Below are 16,192 nucleotides of genomic sequence, written 5' to 3'. Positions count from 1 at the left end.
TCCTTTTACTTTCAGCGTTCCTTGACCTGTCTCGGTTCGGTTCTGACTTTGAGACCAATCCCAGAGTTGTTGGAGGCTCCTCTGCGTGACGTTTCAATTACAGCTACAAGAGAAACCCAGGAGCCCAGCAGCACCTCCCTAAGTAGTGGATCCTCCTCAGAGTTTGATGAAGCAGATGCTTGGGACTTCTTCCAACAGGTGAGCCAGGAGGATGAAGATGATCTAGAAGATGAGGAAGAGGACTATAACCCATACGTCCACGTATCAAAGACGCCCACAGTTCTTAAACGGGATGAAGATGATGTGCTTATGGGTGAGGACCACATTCACAGCGGCCCGCTAGTGATTCCCACAACTGCACCATCAACAGAGCCAGTCAGTTTGGAGAAGAGGGACAGTAGCCCCTATCTTTATCTTTCTGAGAGAGATGAAGGATTGGATCCCATACCACGCCGTAGCCTCATCAAGAGCACTTTTTATTGCAGCTCTGAGCAGCTCTCACCCATGTCTGCTCGTCACATGACGCTTCGAGATAAAATCCAAGCTAAAAAGCAAGAGCGTGGTCGTAAACCCCTTCGTGCCAGCCTCTCTGGCAGGTTAAATGAGCCCCTCATAGAGTATGTAGAAGATTCCCCAGACTTAGAAGCTAATCGTAACCAAAGAAGAGGATCAATGCATTCTTCTATCCTCAAGTCAAGCTCTTTTGATAATGGAGTGAGTGCTGCTCATCCAAGCATACACACCCAGAGAAGAAGCAGATCATTAGATGTATACACACAACGCTCTCCAGCTTCAACTGAGCCAACAGTGCAAAGAGAGGATGAGCATGATGCTGAAGAAAGCCAGAATCCAGATGTCACTGATGAAGAAGAGGAGAAAACTGAAGAAGTCCAAGTGAGAAGGAAACTTTGCCGTCGCTCTGCGTTTTTGTCAAAGAAGGGCCCAGCCGTTGTGAGAAAGGTCAAAGCACAGGTTCATAAGTCTGAAGAAGGACATCAGCCAGCCTCGCAAAGTTCTTATGAGGATGACAACCAGTTGGTTGAAACAGAGACAAGACATTTAGGAGGTGAGGAGAGCGTGGACGGCTCACAGCTTTCACTAGCATGTTCGCTTGATCACGGTTCAGAGGCTTCGAGCAGGATAGGCTCACATGAAGAACTCTCCCACAGACACGACCATGATGGGACCTTGATCGCTGGATCTTCTGGAAAAATATCCCCATGCTCTTTACTACAAGACTCTGAAGATGAAGACATGGAGAGGGTCCTGAGATCTCTTCGCCAAGACCTCCCGCAAGCCCCACCAAGACGGCGCACCAACAGTTCAAGCTCTGGAGTAAATGAGATGCGCAATAAGAGTGAAGTCCATCTGAGAAGAAGCTCCTCTGCGGTTCCTGTCCAGGCTGGAGTAGCGGGACGAGAAAGCAAAGAGGTGCTTCAAAGACATGCCTCCGCCCCAGCTCTTGAAGTCAAACCACCTAGTGGGAAATCGCCCAAGCCTGGATTCATGAAGATCTTCCGTAAACATTCGTGGGCTAGCCATTCTTCTCCTCAACTAGAAGGCTCAGAAAAGAAACAAACTGATGGAGCATCCTCACAACCCAAGACCCCTCTTCTAACCCTGAGGAAGAAGATGCGAGCATCAGCCTCTAGCATTACAAAACTGTTTACCCGACAGTCCAGTAAAGAGGATGAAGAGAAGAAGAAAAGCGGTAGGCTGCTGTTGATTTATCACTGCTGGAAATACACCATTCAGTTTTCAAAATACATTTGCTTGTGCATAATAATTATATCTAACATTTTTTCTAACAGGACCAATTATGAAGAACTCCTCCCCTGTCATGCCAGAGAAATTGACCACAGTGAAAGCTGTCAGCTCATCTGAAAGTCCACAGAAAAAGTCCAAATTGTTCTCACTAAAAGTGCCAATATTTAAGAAATCAAAAGGTTAAAAAACGAAAAAAGTCATTAAACTGTTCCATATAACTGATTTTTATAGATACACTACCACTCAAATGTTTGGGGACTGTATTGTTTTTTTTAAAGGTTTTTAAAATAAATCTTTTATACTCGCCACATTTCTTATGCTCAAGAAACAATCTTATTATTATCGAAACCATGATACATTTTTTTCAGAATATTTAGATTAATCGAAAATTTTTAAGAATTTTAAACTGAAATCTTTTGTAACATTATAAGTGTCTCTACTGTCATTTTTGTTCAATTTATTGCATCCTTACTAATAATAAGACATTTAGATTTAAATCTAACCTAACCCAAATATTGAAAATGGTAACTTTCGACAACAGTTATGAAACTGTTTTCTGATTTCTGACCAGAAAGTCCAGTTAAACCATCCAGGCCTGATGTCATTCACCTAGCTGGTGGAGGAGCGCTTGTGTTCTGGAAACCTATGCCATCCAAAGAACTTGTTACATATTGTATTCAGTATAGTGTAAATGGTAAGAACACATACTGAGAATATATATCCTGTATTGGGAGCATTGTTTTTCATGGTGCTTCATGAAGAAAGTTTTTCTTTATATTAGGTGTGGAGTGGAGAATATTGTCAGAGAATGTTACAGACAGCTGCTTTACAGCAAATGCCCTTCCGAGAGGACCAGGATATATGTTCAGAGTGTCCTATAATACCAAGACAGGGTTGGCACCTTTCAGCGAACCTTCACCTCCAGCCTTTATGGCCACACCTTACGAAGGTAGACTTAATAATAATACTTATTTTCATCCAAATTGACTTAAAATGTATTACCTCACCCTTAATCAGAGCTCTGTAACTGTTTTATTTCTGGGTTGCTTTACTCTGAAATGTATCCTTTGAGTGTGTAGGTTACCTTTAACTATAATGCAATTCTAAAATAAATGGAATATTCTCAAAATATGGTCATATGAAAGAGTTTAGTTTAAGAAAGTAAATTTGCTGTTATTAAAAGAGTGTATTTCATTTTTGCAGACTCTCACAATCCTCTCATTGAAATGGAATCTATTGGGTCAAAGGTCACTGTACCCGGAGGTTTTGGCACTGAGAAATCCTACAGCTTCTTATCTGAAATCAACAGGTACTTTTAATGTAGAATTACCATTATTTACAATCCCTTTTATGTTGCTGCTGTATGGTATTTTTTATTAACCACATTAAAGTACATGATCTTGCGTCTGTTTTGACAGAGGCCGTTTCAGTGTGATAATGCAGTGTGAGGACAGCCGCAGCTCTCAGATGTTGGCCTCAAAGATGACACCCTACAGACCAGAGCAGAGGCAGTTGGCTTTAAGGGAATATCAGCTGCTTCGCCGACTAAACCACCCTCGAATCGTCCAGCTGCAGTCAGCCATCCTGACCCCCACCTGCCTGGTGCTTATAGAAGAACTCTGCTCAGGACGAGAGCTTCTTTATAACCTTGCAGAAAGGTGCGAGCAATCATGTATAACTATATGAAATGTATATTCATTAAAGAATCATTCATTCTGGTGAAAATCATTATCATTAAGTGCTGAAAAAATGACCTTACACTTTATTCTTGATGGCCTTTAGGAATCTATATTCAGAAACACAGGTGACTGACCTGCTAGAGCAGATCCTGAGCGCTGTGGATTACCTTCACAGCAGACGCATTGTACATTTGGACCTGAAGTCAGACAACATGCTTGTGACGGGCCGAAATTTAGTGAAGATTGTAGATTTGGGCTCTGCTCAGCCCTTCACTCCAGGACAGGCTCTAAACATTGAACACATCAAAGAAATGACAGATAATAAAGGTATATCAATGCTATGGTATTGTGATATTGATTCAATCATAATAGATTACATCTTGAAATTTTGGGGTGAGTTTAGTCAAATTTATTTAATGTTTTGGAATGCTTACCAAATTTATTTCATTATACATTCACAAGCCAGTAATATTGTGACATATTATTTAATTATTATGAAACAGCATTAAAATAACACTTTTAATCTATTTTAAATTGTAATTTATTCTTGTGATTACATTTTTTATTACATTTTTTTGTAGTATTATCAATCTTGAAAACAGTTGTGCTGCTCATTTATTCATACATCTTTACTAATACTTTTGGTGACTTTAATGCATCCTTGCTGAATAAAATGATTAAAACTACGTCTTTTGAAAAACCTTAATCTCAAATTATCAAATGGTAAATGTACATGGAACTACTTCGATTGTCTGGGCTGCTTGGCATCTAAAAAAAGTATCTAGTATCTTATCACCAACAAACCAATTTAGTTTATTCTGTTTTTTAGGTTATATTGTCCTTCCTAAAGCTCCTGAAATCTTAGAAGGACAAGGAGTTGGACCTGAAACTGATATCTGGGCTGTTGGTGTTTTGGCTTTTATAATGTAAGTACTTTCATTCAGTAAATCCATAACCATAAGGATCAGTTACAGCACCATTAGGGCTATTTTATTGTTCAACCATTTCCTCAATTTTCTTTCATTTTCATTTTTAGGTTGAGTGCAGACAGTCCCTTCCATGCTGACATAAATTGGGAAAGGGACCGAAACATCAAAAAAGGAAAGATTCAATTTAATCGTTGTTACCCGGGACTCTCAGAGGGAGCCATTAACTTTATGAAGAACACCCTGAGCAACAAAGCCTGGTAACATTCACAGATGATGTCTGCTTATTTTGAGTGTTAATATCCAAACAACAGACAGCTATATTTCATGCCATCATAATGGATGATGCTTTAATCAAAATTAATGTCATTCAATCAAGTCCCAAGAAAACCAACAGTCAAATGCTGCTTCTAAACTTAATGTGTTGACTGAATCGGTTAATAATTGGACGTAGACAGTATTTGATTGGGCTTCATGTTTCACCAGGGCAAGACCGACAGCTGCAGAGTGCCTCCAAAACCCTTGGATACAAGGAGACCGTCCTCCCTCTAAACAAACTGACTCTGTGGTCTACTTCTCAACAGATAAGCTGCAGGCCTATCTCAGGGAAAGAGAGGTCAAACGAGACCACGTCCGCACAAAAGTTAATCTGCCCTTCCCATAAATCGAAGGACAGTAAATATTTGGAGGCTGAAAGTGATGTGTGAAACTGTGAAATGCTTTTTGTAGTTTTTTTAAAGCTTTTTAAAAAGCTGTGCTGCTCTCCCACGAGGAATTAGATTATAATGAAAAGCTTTAACTGCAGTGATAATCAATTATATATTTCTTTAGATGTTTCAACTCATGTAATCAGGCAATCTGCATGACATGGCTTCAGTTACTGCTTTGTAATAATTCAAAGAATGATTATCTATCTATCTATCTATCTATCTATCTATCTATCTATCTATCTATCTATCTATCTATCTATCTATCTATCTATCTATCTATCTATCTATCTATGTGAATGTAAGATGTAGAAGAGGTTATTCCTTTTCACCGGTATCACTATAGAACAGGTTATCGCTGAATTATATTTTGCCCTGTGTTGTTAAACTTACGTGGCACTGCTCTATCAGGGACAATTTTATTGTATAATTTACATGATATGGTTAAATGCAGTATTTTATTCATCAATTATATTTTTCTCATTGTATCTTAAATAATGTATAAGGATTTTTTCGGATTTTTTTTGGTTTCGGATTGTAGATTTTATAAGAGTGGTAAGGTCAATTTATGGGTTGCTGTTGCCTCTGCTGTGACGATAATAGTTTTGACAGTGCATGCATGTTTTTGTTTGCAAATTGCCACCTGCACTTACAATAAATGTATTATTACACAGTAAAACGTGTTGTTTTGTACTCTATTCAGTGACTGATGTTATTTTAAAATAACAAATCCCAAATTAAGGCATTCTATGAACGCTGGCTGCGGACAGTATGATAGATGCGCTTCCTCCTGTCCGGCAGGCGGCGATCGTTTGTACAAGCGCGTCGACGTGCACAGAAGAGCCGGCCGTCGAAGAGGAGACCTGCATCCGCCGTTGAATATAGCATTTCAGCTAACGCTGTTCCGTAAATAAAGACAAGCGCATATATTTTAGATACACAAGTTGTCCGTATTTTTGCTCAGGTAAGATCAAACGTTACTTTTAATACCCTTACAGTTCACAAATGTAGATCTAGAAATACGATATACGGTCAATACGGTTCCCGCCTGTCAGGTAGCATGAAAGGCCATTGATTCCGACATTCGAGTTCATTAGCGCTTCGTTTTTTAGCTATAGTTTATGTTTGTGTCTTGTATTTGATCAAACAGACTCAGCATTGTCTGTGTTAGGGGGGTAACGACCGTCAGATGTTTTTCAGCAAACAGTTTAAACAACAGTTTTTTTCAAAAGCAAATCAAACAATTAATTGTGTAAGTATATATTATAATGCACTTCTTTGTCTAAACACGTAGTATCTCACCATGGCGACCGGTGCTGATGTGAGGGATATTCTGGAGCTGGCAGGAGGAGATGATTCAGGTCCCATCAGCAAGAAGGACATCATCAACTCAGACAAGGTAACCTGTCATATAGATTGAGCTTAAAAATGGGTTTTATGTTTTACTGTGTTTTTGGTTTGTAATATTGAGACCATTTTCATTTTGTTCGTTGTAGAAAAAAGCCAAGAAAGTGACAGAGACTTTAACCTTCAAGAGACCAGAAGGAATGCACAGAGAAGTTTATGCCTTGCTATATTCAGACAAAAAGTGAGTTACCTTTCTCTGCTCAGCCTACTTACCACACTGCTTTGTTGTTATTATATAGCATTTGGGTTGCCTTCTAAAAATGGTTTCTTCTGACTAATAGCAATTTTGCTCTTTGTTGATTCTTTGAAATTAGTAAAATGATTAGACAAAAGAGTAACATTTCATAGCTCTCATTAGATTTTATTATAGCTGTATAATTCTCAGCTCTGAAAAATCAAATAATTTTTTTTTGTAAAGTACATATACACTTAATATATGCTATTATTCAAAAGTTATGCTTGTTATACTGTTTTGCTCGCTAAGACTGCATTTGTTTGATCAGAAAAAACGTTACAGGAATATAGTGAAATATTATCATAATTTAAAGTAACTTTTCAATTTCTAATATAATGTAAAATGTTATTAGTGTGATGGAAAATTTTCATTTTTAGCAGCTATTGTTTAATAATTTATTTCTTCAGTATTCAGTAGAAGATTAAAATATAATTTTTTTAACATAAGTGTATTTGCTGTCACAATTTAATGCATCCTTACAAATGATTTTAATTTGTTTAAAAAATACTTGCAGACCCTACATTTTATCATTAAACTATCATTAAGGTTTTGAATTATATTGACCTACACGTAAAAATAGCTAAAAAAAAAGATGTTTGTTTTGTTGTGTGACTAGTTAATATGTGGTGATGTGGAAGTAAACATTTAAGCTTATGGTTTGACTAATCCAGCATAAAAAAAATAAACTTCTGTTGTTGAGCCCTGACGCTGATACTGTTACATTCAACTACTGTATGCTTTTGCTTCTTTCAGTCGGGATGCCCCTCCCCTGTTACCAAGTGATACTACGCAAGGCTACCGAACAGTGAAAGCAAAACTGGGCTGTAAGAAGGTGCGACCCTGGAAGTGGATGCCCTTTTCCAATCCAGCCAGAAAAGATGGTGCCATCTTCCATCACTGGAGACGTGCAGCAGAAGAGGGAAAGGACTACCCATTTGCTCGCTTCAACAAGGTAATACAGAAGGAGAATAGAGATTTGTGTGTTATTGTTTTGAAATTAAAATTTATCTAATTGCATGTTACTGAGTTAAAAAAACACCTTGTGCTGTTGGACACGTCCTTATTGATGAAGTGTGTGTTGGGTCACTGTGTGTTGATTCCTCTAATTGCACGTTACTGAAAATATTCCTGTTTTAAGACTGTGCAGGTGCCTGTGTACTCAGAGCAGGAGTATCAGATGTATCTTCATGATGATGGATGGACAAAAGCTGAAACGGATCACCTCTTCGACTTGTGCAAACGTTTCGACCTGCGGTTTGTTGTTATACATGATCGCTATGATCACCAACAGTACAGAGTAAGTTCCTCGTCGCGATTCAGATTTGTGCCGAGCATAAAGTTATAACTTTCACTGATTTCATTGATATTATCGCAGAAGCGCTCTGTGGAGGATCTTAAGGAGCGTTATTACAGCATTTGTGGCAAACTGACAAAAGTTCGGGCAGGAACAGGGACAGAGCCTAAGATCTACATATTTGATGCTGGTCATGAAAGACGAAGGAAAGAGCAGCTTGAGAGACTTTTCAACCGCACTCCAGAGCAGGTTAGAACAAGCCTGCTCTTTTTCATGCTATGTAACAATTATTTCGACAATGAAACATTAATGCGTTATCAATCTCGTGCACCAATTCAGTCAATTAGAATATAATAATGTTTTTATTATTATTATTATTATCCTGTAACACATATATTAGTATTGTAATACAATAAAATAAATGTAAATAAAATGTTATTTTACTTTTAATTAGGAAAATTATATCTTCGCTTGACAATTTATTATGCATTTGATGTCTGTAAATAATGTTTGTAATTAGTGGAGATACTGATTTTGTCATGTCTGAGGGGGCAACAAGCTTGATTTCATTTAGACAATGTGCTTCCTTTTACTTCCTGTAGGTGGCAGAAGAGGAATACCTGATCCAGGAGCTGAGGAAGATTGAGACGCGTAAGAAGGAGCGTGAAAAGAAGGCCCAGGACCTCCAGAAGCTCATTACAGCGGCTGACACAACAACAGAGATGCGCAGAGCTGAACGCAAAGCCACCAAAAAGAAGCTGCCGCAGAAACGAGAGATGGAAAAACCTGTAATTATCTCTTTATACCTCAAACTGTCTAAATTCAATTTTTAACTTGTCTTTTATTAATAATAGCAGTTTGATGGAGAAAAAAAAAATTCAATAGCAATTATTCTAATTTCGCCCTTTTCTTTGCAAAATTAAAAAAAAAAAATTGTAAACTTTAATACCTTCTAACACTTGCTTCTCTAATTCCCTGTCATCTGTCCAACGACAGGCTGTTCCTGAAACCGCAGGCATCAAATTCCCAGACTTCAAATCTGCTGGTGTTTCGCTACGGAGTCAGAGAGTAAGATCAACTTACACGCTTCGACAAAACTGACCCCTGATCCGTTTCTTAATGTACGATCTATTCAGAATATTATGATACATCCCTCTCGGCTGCAGGGGCCTGTGGCGTTTAACTTCTCTCTCATTAGCCAGGACTTGATTGATTCACACGGTCATAGGTAGAGTAATCTACGCACAGGAAGGCATTCCTCTTAAAGAGTAATGAAGGAAGGGCGCTCTATATAAAACGCATTAAGGATGGTACCGGGGTAGTGTATGACTCAGATGTGTCTGGTCATCTGTTAGTCAGACTTGGGTGCATAAACATGTTTTGATCTGCCCTCTCAGAAGTGCATTTCAGGGGTATTATGAATGAAAGATGACCCCAGTTTTATTCCATTGCTCCTACGTTTTTCTACCATGTAGCCATGTGAGATTAAAGGTGTTAATGTTCCAGCTAGAGTTCCAACACCTCATGGATTAAAACATGAATACAGTAGCACAACTTAAGTTTACTGAAAGTTTATAAGTACATTTTGTTAATTCATTAATTTGTGTGCGTAGATGAAGTTGCCCAGCTCAGTTGGTCAGAAGAAAATAAAAGCAATTGAACAGATTCTGACGGAGCAAGGAGTGGGTGAGTAGCGTTTTTAAGCCTTCCTTCTACCTTCTGACTTGCAAACTATCATATGGTTCTCCTGAACGGTAATGAAGAGGTTCAATGATTTCAATTATAATTAAATTGAAATTCAATTAAAATATTGATTTTTGCCTGCATGTGATACATTTATTTTCTTGCATCTGGATTTCTTGTATAATATAACATTGCATAAAGATACACATTAAACAGTATAGATATTGAGAATATTTTGAATGGGCATTATTAATTTTTTTATTTTTTTTTTAAGAATGATGAACATTATATGGAAAGGTGCATAGTAGTTATTTACTCATGAAATTAATTGCAAAGTTTGAGCTTTGTTTCACTTAAATGTTTAAAAGAATCATTTATGACTTAGACTACTTGCTCACGCTATATGCAACACATCAATAGAAACATACGTTTGTACAAATATTTATTTTTAAAAGGTTTGTATTTATATTTTTATTAAACTATTCAGCATGCTGCCTTTTTATCTCATAACATTCAGTTCAGATTTTAAACACAAAATATGACAGTGCAGAAAACACTGTCGTAAAATAAAATAATAGATTGGTCATGGAATTTTTTGAATCAGTATTGTGAATCTAAACCTTTTAAAATCAACTTCTTTGAACAAAAAAGCACATCATTTGCTTTAAAACATCTCCTAGCATATCCCCTTGTACTTTCCTTGACAGACCTCAACCCCATGCCCACTGAGGAGATTGTACAGATGTTTAATGAACTCCGCAGTGACCTGGTCCTGGTGTATGAGTTGAAGCAGGCTTACAGCAACTGTGAGTACGAACAGCAGATGTTGCGGCACCGCTATGATGCTCTGCTAAAAGCAGGGGGCGCCATCACACCACAGAGCGAGAGCAGTGGAGTCCCTGACAGTCAATCCTGGCTCAGCGCTGATGACATCAAAACCGAAGCCAAAGAGCAGATCATTGATGTGGTTGGAGCTCCACTCACTCCAAATTCTGTGAGTTTTCAGAGGTTTTTACGTGTATCTGTAATTATATATAGATAGACCTCAGCAGGCGTAATCATGCAATTTGATCTCCTTTTAAGCATTAGAAGTATATTTAAGATACAAATTAAATTGTATTTATATTTATGTTTTATTATTATTTATATGTATTTTCACATTAGTTTTTGATTGTACATTGTCTACTGATGTTTTGATTTAAAGTATACTCTTCAAAATTCATTTTTTGGATGAATTAATAAATGTGATTTAAAATGAAACCAAAATCTTATTCTATTTCTACATGTTTTCCTCTTTTTCACAGCGCAAACGCAGAGAATCTGCCTCAAGTTCCTCATCTATCAAGAAGGTGAAGAAACCGTGACATAAATGACTTTGTAAACTCAATTGGACATTTTTTGGAGGAGGATGGAGAGGTTTGTGGCGCTCTCTTAAGTGATTGCCTGATTCAGGGTCAGAGTGTGAGGTTGTGGTTGTAGGTCATCTCTTGTGATGACCGCTCTGTGGCTGTCTGTGTTAATGTATTCAACACAATGACTACCCTCTCTGTCCACCACCTCTCAATCCCACCTGCTTCACTCCTTTCTCCATTCTCCAGACCAAACCTCTACCATGACACAGACCACCCTTGACAACCTATTCCATTATACCACCTCTTCTGTCCGACCCGGGCAGCCCAAACCCAGATGAACTGTAAATTGGCAAAGAGAGCTAATCGGCACATGACAAGACAGAAGCAAGTAGACAGAAAAAAAGAGAGATTTGCTTGTCTGTCTGACATGAGCGTATGCCGGACAGATGGTATGAGTGAGTCTGGATCCCGTTAGGGAATTTTCTGCAAGTGTTTGCTTTTTGGCTGCATCTAGAAACGGCAGGCTCCGGAAAAAATGTCTCATTTTTTTGGAGGTGTCCCTAGCTGCCTTAACTGGTGTCTTCAAATTCTGATTTGCCTGTTTTCATGTGCAATCCTGTGTTTTCTCAGAAGAGCCAGTGTCACCCATCTCAAATAGACGTTGAAACTCGTTACCTGTAAAATGTCCTTGTGTTTAATAAATGTTTTTTTTTGTTTTTTATTCAAGAGCGTTTCACTTTTCATTTAAGTTTAATGCCAGGAAAAATAACGTGTTATTCTTTAACTTCTATATATTCTATAACTGGTTATTACTTAGGAGATGAATGAATATAAATATCCTGTGATCATGAGCCGGTGCTATTATATGGTTACTATTTCGGTTACGCTCTGGTTTAGATTTAGAAACGTGTAAAACTCTAAAAGCCGAGGTAAGATTTTCACCGTCCTTTGATATTGAAGCTGATAGCGTTAACTGAGCACACCCATGCGCTGATCTGTTTCGTGACATCCGTGCATTTCTCTTCGCATTTGTGAAGCGCTCTGCGCGTTTTAAATTAGCTGTCAAGCGCGCGCATCAATAACGTGAACGGCGCGAGCTCTGCCGCTCGTCATCGCCACTTCATGAATTCGCCGCGATAAAGACATCGCCAGTAAATTCATTACAGTATTGAACATGACAGGAAACATTTATAATTTGCATGTCAGCTCCGCATAACCCGTGATAAATTTATTCGAGACGGTAAAGAGCGGTAGCGAGCCTCTCGGCTGAGACAGTGGCGTAGAACAAGACCTTTCTAAATGTTTGCGAGTTTATTTTAATTTATAACGTAACACCTTGTTTTTCTGCGGTTGAAAATTGTATTTTATTTAAATGTCTTGAGTTTAAGGCAATTAACACCGATGGCACTAACTGAAGCTTTAATATTTGAAAGTTTACACCGCTGTAACGACAAATAGGCTTAAGGGCTTTTTATAATTCATTGAATATATGGATTTTGGATTTTCCCTTTAAGAAGGCCCTTTCTTACCAACAATGATAAGCATAGCTCTCTTTGACAACAATATTAGCATCAGCACCAAATGACTGTAACGTTCTGTTAAATGTAGTTCTGTCGTTTTAAATGTTCAGGCGCCTTAAAATCTGGTTTCTGATTGGCTGGCAGTGTTTTATCGTTTTCTCGAAGTGATTCCAAATGAACTATATCGTTATCGTTATACGTTCTTGTTCTGAGACACACTTTATAAATGTGGGTTTAATTTACCCAGTGCCACACAAACTATAATGTCTGTTACTCAATATTAGCAGTTCGCTTTATTCAATACGTAAATTCTATACACAAGAAGTCGTGGGCAAAATTCAGACGTGTATTTTTCTCCACCGAAGAAACTGGCTTCTAAAGAAACCACAGCATCAGGCTTTGCGGGTTGCTATTGCACAGAAACAGAGTAAGTAACTATTATCAGCAAGTTTTGATTATTTTACAAGCTGCCTTAACGTTGAGTTAAATATGAAGTAAGTCATAGTGTCCACTGGAAAATAATTAATCCTCTTTATCTTTCTTGTCTGACTTTAGATAATAAAGCGGCTTCCGTGGTACCCGAGGGAAGCCAGCAGCTGTGATCTGTTGGGAAAAGAGAAAGTGAAAAACAGTGGTAAAATTGATTCTTGGTGTCTATATTTCATGTTGGAAATTGGCTCGTAAATCCCGATGTATGATCTATGGTGGCCATCCTTGGGAAAAAAAAAAATCAGTAAGTGTGTAATTTCTCCCTTGACAGAACACAGCCGAAAGACGATCCTTCTTTTCCCCTCTCTCTCTTCCTCTATGTTTCTTTTCATGACTTTGTGATGGCTCCATCTCATTACAGCAAATCCATTTATCAAACATGTTACTAAGCAAATCTCATTGCCAAATTCTGAATGGGCATTTGTGCTATTCTCAGATGAGGATGAAGGTCATGTGAGCAGTCTCATGTCTTTCCTCTGCTTTTCTTGTTTATTTTTGTCTCGAATGCAGGGCGAATGGCTTGCATTCATGTTAATGTGACTTTGGGAGCCCAAACAGGGTCATTGCATTGCTACCCATGTGAAAATGTAAATGGCTGAGCATTCCTCCTCAGTGGGACACCAGACGTAAGGGGATGGAGAGGTAAAAGGCATCGGGCAGAACCCTGGCGGAGTGGTTTATTATCCCGACAAAGAAGTGATGGTGTGAAACGAGAGCTCTTTATCAGACGCACTGGAGTGGAGGAGAGCTTTTTAATCATGGCCTAAGAGGGGTGAAGGGTTTTTATCATAATTGAAGTCTTTCCAGGGCTAATTGTGGCTATACGTCATTGTCTGAGAGCACGCCTAGAAGCAGATGTGGTAGGGATGTGATGGAGAAGAGTTAGTCAAGAAAAAAGCGACTTGAGGTCTGTCAACGACGGAGCGAGGCTTCATACAGTTTTCATCACTCTATCAAAATGCATAGATCTCCATCACAGTCAGATGATGATAATGAGATTTCATTGAACTCCACAGTAAATGTTCTGAAAGGGTGAAACTCATTTAAAAATCTAGAAAAACCTTATTGTCTGATGACATTTTTTTTTCTTTTTTGGAATATCAATATAGGTGAATTCATTCATGTCCAAGAGAGACAATGAAATTCTTTATTTGAGTTACCGTGGACTTTACTGACATCAAATTTGAGAATCAATAGTGGACATCTGCAGGGAAAGGTCAGTGTAGCTCATTTCAACTTCCTTTTACCTATTAGATGAGGATAGTGTCCCAGTCACCCGTTTGTGCTTATGCTCACGGCCAGTTTTAACCACCCCAGACTGCTTTGGACAATGTTTCGTTATCCATGCCCTTAAGATGGTTAAGAAAGGTTCTTAAATGGGGACACTTTGTGTCTCTCTGGAGAAAACTCAGTGTTCACTCAGTAAGACACCTTGGTAAAAGGTGGGAAATATAATTAGGGACAGACTATTAATGCACTTTTCTAGAATATATACTGCATAAACATTTACATTCGTGATTTACTGAATGCAATTTATTGACTTTTTAATTGTATTATAGTGTCGTGTATGATAAGGGTTCTTCTTTTTTAAATTTAGTAATGATGCATTAAATTGATAAATAAAATTTATATAAGGTTTCCAATAAATGTTTCTTGAACACAAAATCTGTATATTAATAATTTCTGAAGTATCACGTGACGTTCAGGACTGGAGTAATACCTCAATTTGTCATCACAGGAATACATTACACTTTAAAATATATTAAACAACAAAATTCAAATAGATGAAGCATCGTTGGACATCAGAGACCTTTCAAAACATAAAAATATTTGCTTATGCCAAACGTATCAATGACTATATATTGCAGAATTTTAGAGATGCATGCTTTATTACATATTTATATTCAGTATTTTATTTATATAAAATATTAATTGGTTGTTTTTTATGAAGTACATTATAATTTGTGTTAGCTGTATTTGTAAAAATAAAAAAACAGCTTCATTTTGATTCAGATGAATTGGGATGCACAATGAAAATGATTTTTGAAAATTGTTAAAAAATGAGTCATCTGTTTTTGAAAATTAAATATTCATATGTTAACAAGATCCTTATCCTTTAGAAAGTATTAACAGGAAATGCTTTTGAAGTGACACTGACAAGCTTTTACTCGCACTGTTAAGTAAAACATTGTTTAGTGCACTGAAAGAAAGCTGTTTCTGTCCTATCTAGCAGCCAAGCCAATGAACCAGATGGCTGTGAGCAAGACAGAGAGTAGTTATTCTGCTCCATCCCTTTGACCAGCACTGCCTCAATTATCAGACTGACGTTTCATTAGCTCCAGCAGCTGATGCCACAGTGGAGGAGCACTGGAGTGTGGTGAGAAGAAGTGAAGGTAAAAACGACTCGTGCTAGTTGCTAACCTAGGCTGCTAATTTCAGGAACCATTATGTTAAATCCCCAAAATGCCTAAGCCAGGGTTACGTTTGCTATCAAAGCCTTTGGAAATTTAGTTGGCGGTTGAAACAGGCTTTGCGTGTATACTCTCAGAGAGGTTATCGCAGGGCTAAGCCCAGGGAAAGTGGCAGATTTAGAGGATTCAACCCCAAGATGCTGTTGAGCTATCACGGATGACAGGCCTCTTCCTCTGCTGTCAATTTCAGCAAGAGATTAAACCCAAGAATAAAGCTTTGACCATAAAATTTGCAAGACTTTTGGTACCTCTTGTTAAGACTTTGTCATATCTCTGAACCATCGTTTGAATTTCGCTTTTGCGTCCAGTGATATTAATTGCTTTTCTATCTATAAACAGATTGTTGTTGACATGGCCTCGGGTGAACGAGGCAGACTTATCAATTCTCTAAAGGCACTAAAGTGTAATCTTTAGTCCTTCCCAATGTGAGAAAATCAATAGGTTCAGCTGGAATCCTGAGCAGAGTGGTTAATTACAGCTCAGGGTGCTTGTAGAAAGACGAGATGCTTTGGGAATGCATGCCAGATTGGTGGGATTCATTTAGGATAAGGTTGTGTTTAAAGCATCTTTATAACAGTTAAAAAGGCGAAGCATACATGTTTTTGTTTTTTTTTCTGAATGTATGCTTACATAAATTATGCCTTTAAAAAGAGCTGGAATTA

The 16,192-nt window shown here is 37.9% G+C and overlaps 2 protein-coding genes across 2 annotated transcripts in view; both read left to right on the top strand.

The window, feature by feature from the left end:
* obscna (obscurin, cytoskeletal calmodulin and titin-interacting RhoGEF a) overlaps nucleotides 1–5,745 on the top strand; it is a 40,042-nt gene extending 34,297 nt beyond the window's left edge. Inside the window, exons 75-84 of the mRNA XM_043247073.1 lie at nucleotides 16–1,711; nucleotides 1,812–1,946; nucleotides 2,339–2,461; nucleotides 2,549–2,716; nucleotides 2,971–3,076; nucleotides 3,186–3,425; nucleotides 3,550–3,773; nucleotides 4,276–4,372; nucleotides 4,483–4,632; nucleotides 4,859–5,745. Of these exons, the coding sequence (XP_043103008.1) occupies nucleotides 16–1,711; nucleotides 1,812–1,946; nucleotides 2,339–2,461; nucleotides 2,549–2,716; nucleotides 2,971–3,076; nucleotides 3,186–3,425; nucleotides 3,550–3,773; nucleotides 4,276–4,372; nucleotides 4,483–4,632; nucleotides 4,859–5,036 (3,117 nt within the window). The 3' untranslated portion in view covers nucleotides 5,037–5,745. The remainder of the gene's footprint in view (nucleotides 1–15; nucleotides 1,712–1,811; nucleotides 1,947–2,338; nucleotides 2,462–2,548; nucleotides 2,717–2,970; nucleotides 3,077–3,185; nucleotides 3,426–3,549; nucleotides 3,774–4,275; nucleotides 4,373–4,482; nucleotides 4,633–4,858) is intronic.
* Nucleotides 5,746–5,889: 144 nt separating this feature from the next.
* Nucleotides 5,890–11,776, top strand: dmap1 (DNA methyltransferase 1 associated protein 1). Its single transcript, XM_043248002.1, has 11 exons — nucleotides 5,890–6,043; nucleotides 6,374–6,478; nucleotides 6,576–6,667; nucleotides 7,475–7,673; nucleotides 7,860–8,018; nucleotides 8,097–8,264; nucleotides 8,618–8,803; nucleotides 9,012–9,083; nucleotides 9,629–9,701; nucleotides 10,406–10,692; nucleotides 11,003–11,776. The coding sequence occupies exons 2-11, from the start codon at nucleotides 6,383–6,385 to the stop codon at nucleotides 11,060–11,062; spliced, it is 1,392 nt and encodes a 463-aa protein (XP_043103937.1). The 5' UTR covers nucleotides 5,890–6,043; nucleotides 6,374–6,382; the 3' UTR covers nucleotides 11,063–11,776.
* The last annotated feature ends 4,416 nt before the right edge of the window (nucleotides 11,777–16,192 follow it).

This window comes from Puntigrus tetrazona, chromosome 8 (genome assembly GCF_018831695.1).
Source record: "Puntigrus tetrazona isolate hp1 chromosome 8, ASM1883169v1, whole genome shotgun sequence".
In the NCBI taxonomy this organism is placed as follows: domain Eukaryota; kingdom Metazoa; phylum Chordata; class Actinopteri; order Cypriniformes; family Cyprinidae; genus Puntigrus; species Puntigrus tetrazona.
The sequence above is the reverse complement of the archived record's forward strand: the minus strand, read 5'-3'. Positions and strand labels throughout refer to the sequence as shown.